Below are 4240 nucleotides of genomic sequence, written 5' to 3' on the forward strand. Positions count from 1 at the left end.
AACAAGATTGTACTGTGTAGCAGAAGGAAGTATACGCAGGATCTTGTGGTGGCTCACAGCGAAAGACAACGTGAGAATGAATGTATACATCTTCACGTATAACCGACAAGTTGTGCTCTACACTGGAATTTCACACAACAGTGTAAAATGACTATAACTCAATAAAAAATGTTTATATATATATAATGAAAGTCAAATATTAGAGATTCCTGAGAATATTTTTATAAACCCTGCTTAAATATAATTAGATAAACACCGTAATAGAACAAAATCATCATGTTCTCATCACAGTAGGGGGTCCAGGAATCCTCACCAGACTTGTCCAACTCTGTCTTATAATTGATTCTAGATCAGTTATGTCCAGAGAGGCAGAGCACACCTGAAAACAATGGGACAAACGCTCCTCAAATATGGTCCCTGGACAGTCCACAGTGCTCTACACTTCTGGGGTTGCTTAAGTCTCCAGTATGGAAGGATCACTGACAACTACACCACAGGATTTGTTTCCAAGAGCAGAAACAAAAGAACATATGGGTTCTAAGTGTTTGTCCTGAAAAATTCACATAATAAAAATGATATTTTCAAATGCTACCAACAAAAGCAAACCACAGACACTCAAAGCTGCTAAGGGGCACGGCCATCTCTGAAGGCAGCAATGCCCCAATTTTCTATATAGGAAGATGACATGCAAATAGGGCCTCCCTCTGAGGATAAAGCCACCCGGCCCTGGCCCTGCAGCTCTGGGAGAGGAGCCCCAGCCCCGGGATTCCCAGCTGCTCCCATTCTCTGAGCAGGACTGAGCACAGACGACTCACCATGGAGCTGGGGCTGAGCTGGGTTGTCCTGGCTGCTCTTCTACAAGGTAATTCATGGAGAACAAGAGCTACTGAGGATGTGGGTGGTCGTGAGTGAGGGAATCAGAGGACGTGTGACAGTCTCCTGACCAGGATGTCTTTGTGTTTGCAGGTGTCCAGGCTGAGGTGCAGCTGGTGGAGTCTGGGGGAGGCTTGGTGCAGCCTGGGGGGTCTCTGAGACTCTCCTGTGCAGCCTCTGGATTCACTTTTGATGATTATGCCATGGGCTGGATCCGCCAGGCTCCAGGGAAGGGGCTGGAGTGGGTCTCAGCTATTAGCTGGAGTGGTGATAGCACAAACTATGCAGACTCCGTGAAGGGCCAATTCACCATCTCCAGAGACAACGCCAAGAACACGGTGTATCTGCAAATGAACAGCCTGAAACCTGAGGACACGGCCGTGTATTACTGTGCCACAGGCACAGTGAGGGGAAGTCGGTGTGAGCCCAGATGCAAACCTCCCTGCAGGGACACAGGGTGGGTGCAGGGGGCGCACACGACCCACCAGGGGGCGCACCTGATCCACCAGGTGGTGCTCAGGGTCCACCTGCTGTGTTCAGGGTCAGCCCAATGAGCAGGTGCATGGGGCGGTGATTGTCTCTTCTCATTAAGAAAACCTTTTGTGGGCTTATAACACTTGGCATTTTATAGGTGATGGGTTTTTTAATTTTAAACGTTATAATTTGTGTTTATACTGTACCTGTGTTTTCAAGTACTCTACAATAAATGAGATAATAACCTCTCTGTGTACAATTTAGTTTTTCCAAGGGAACAGAACCAATGTCTGGAGAATCCAAAACAATAGAACATTCATATGTTTTCTACATACATGGCCGTGGAGGCTGAGCAGTCCCACAAATTACTGTCACAAGCTGGAGACCCAGGAAAGTGGGGGTGTCTTTCCAGTGTGATTCTGATGCTGAGAACCAGGGGAGCCATTGTTGGAAAGCCCAGCCTGAGGGCAGGAGGAGGTACGTGTCCCAGCAGAAGCGTGAACTGCTGTGTTCGCCTTTTCTCACATAAGAAGGGATAAGACATGAAAGAAACAAAGACATAAACACACGCATACACACACTTACACACAGATATACACGCATGCACACACGTATACATGTGGCTGCAGCAAAACAAGGGGAAAGTGCGCAGGACAACTACAGCCCTCTTTCCTTAACTGCTCAGAAGTCTCGGCTCATATTGCTGCTTCCTCCTTCCTGCCCCCCTTCTGGGTGCCTTTGCCTTCAGCAAGCACCTCAGCTGTGCGGCCATGACCCAGTGAAGTGACCAGAACCTTCATTCCAATGGATCTGGACCAAAACACTCATCCTTGGGTTGAGTTGTTGTGGTTTTCTGTTCACCTTGACGACAAGACATCCTAATAGGGAGACACAGGAAGGGACCCCTGTCCCCAGAAACCCCTCTTCACTCCCATGGCGGGGCAGGGCTCCAGCTCCCCCGGGAGTCAGAAGCAGTCACCCAGGCAGCTCATCCTCTCCCTTCTTTGCCTGTAGGTTCAGAGGCTTGAGGAGCCAAAAAGCCCAGAAGACAGACTTAAAGAGCAGGTCAAAGAAATCATCGTCCTCTCTCCTGGTGGAAATGTTCCTCCCTCGGGGACCAAGGCCATAGGCCAGTAGAGCATAAAGACACAGGGAAAGAAGGCAAGCTAGCTAGTGGTCACTGGGGGTAACAATGAGTGGTGCCACCACCCATCCATTTCCTGATTCTGTGACCCATGAATCAAGGCTGTGAGAGAAGAACAACATACTGAGAGTAAATAGTTCACAGTCGGCCGGAGAACCTCACCTCAGCCCTGCAAGGTGTCACTACCCACCTGGCACTGCTGTTGATCTTCTACAGGCAGCTTGTGTTCTAAAACCCAGCAGCTGTGGGATGGTGAGGAATCTAGGACTGGTGGATCCGTGCGCTCGGGCCGATTGATGCATTTCCTCTGCTGTAAAGTGAGTTCCCGATCAGAAGCAATGCTGGCTGCTGGACTCCCGAGACTGTGGGATCTGAAAGTCCCTGGGTGGTGGTTTTGGCAAGAGAATTGCATTCCCTGCTTTCTAAGAAAGAAAATTTATATCCAGTATAGATATATAGATTTAGTAAGAACAGGAGGTTACCTGTTCTATGATGGAAGTGGCCCAAAGTAGCCAACCTGCCAACAGGTGGTGGCTGAGCAGCCCAGGAAATGCTGCCAGTCAGGACGTTAGGATTTCTCTCTGCAGCTGGCAGGAAGGGTCCTCACAATTGACTCTAACAGGAGTACCTTGGTGAGTGGACGTCCATGTCACTGAGTCCACGCATGACCTCCATCCTGCCACCAAGGCCTCAGTGACCATGAGCACATTGCGTGATGACAGAGGCAGCTGTGGAAACAGACAGGCCAGTACCTCCATCACTGGCCAACTTGTCCCTTTGAGTATTAAACTTCCTCTCCAGAGGTCACCTTGTGGGAATTATAATCATGGGATTAAAATGTTTTCACCTTTTTGCCTATTTAGAGAGGACGAGCCACATGTCTCCTTTTAACACTTTTAGTCACAAATTTTTCCAAACCATACTCCTCTGAATTCCTTGACCATCCAGCCTGATCCCGCCCAGGCAACAACCCACGATTTGTCTAATTCTGGGAGCCCATGATTGGGGCCATAAGTTGTAACAGACCCCAGCTGCCTGTGACCTTTAAGAAGAACAAGTGTGCTTATTTAAAAAGAGTCCTAAGCGTTTTGCTAGCCGGCACCTGTGCACCTGCAGCCCTGTCGCCTTGCCGTAAAAAGCAGAGACAATGCCTTGCTTGCAGAGATGAGGTTTTAGCTTAGGGCTGCTTCCACATGACAAAGCCATCGTGTGCCCCTTGCTATAAATGCAGGACACGGCTTGTTTCTCATAAGCATAGGTCCGTGTTCAGGGTTTACTCTGCTTGTGGCAAAGCGACCACCTATGCCCTCATCTGTAAGTTCTGGGAATGCTTGCTGCTGTTTAGTTAGTCTGTAGCCCCCAAGACAAGAAACCGGAGGCCTGGAGGTCTGTTTTGTAACCATCTTCTTATATCTGATTCCTGAAGAGTGTACCTTGTTCCCCTCCCCCATGCTGCCCTGAAGATAAATAAAGCCTTTGTACACGTTGTGGAATTTATGGTCTCTACCAGATCCTGCTTTTCCTTAAGCTCCTGTGTTCCATGACACAATTGTTTGTGGTCTTTTCCCTGACTGTGCACAGTAAATATGGGAGTGTTTGAGAGGTTCGGGGAGTTGGTCTCTGAATCCTTCTCACTCCCTTGACTTCCCACAGCATCTTGAGTAAATCTTTCCATCACGGTGGGACTTCTGTCAGACAGAACCCACATATCACATCAATTACCTGTTCTTTCTCCTTCCAGGAGGGTGA

At 48.6% G+C, this 4240-nt stretch overlaps 1 gene segment (V, D, J or C); it reads left to right on the forward strand.

Annotated features, from left to right (window-relative positions):
- The first annotated feature begins 816 nt into the window (after positions 1 to 816).
- Positions 817 to 2484, forward strand: LOC141577850 (immunoglobulin heavy variable 3-23-like). The segment is given in 3 exon segments: positions 817 to 862; positions 967 to 1277; positions 2362 to 2484. Coding segments are annotated over 3 exon segments (480 nt in total).
- The last annotated feature ends 1756 nt before the right edge of the window (positions 2485 to 4240 follow it).

The sequence above is a fragment of the Camelus bactrianus genome, chromosome 6 (assembly GCF_048773025.1).
Source record: "Camelus bactrianus isolate YW-2024 breed Bactrian camel chromosome 6, ASM4877302v1, whole genome shotgun sequence".
NCBI classification, from domain to species: Eukaryota; Metazoa; Chordata; class Mammalia; order Artiodactyla; family Camelidae; genus Camelus; species Camelus bactrianus.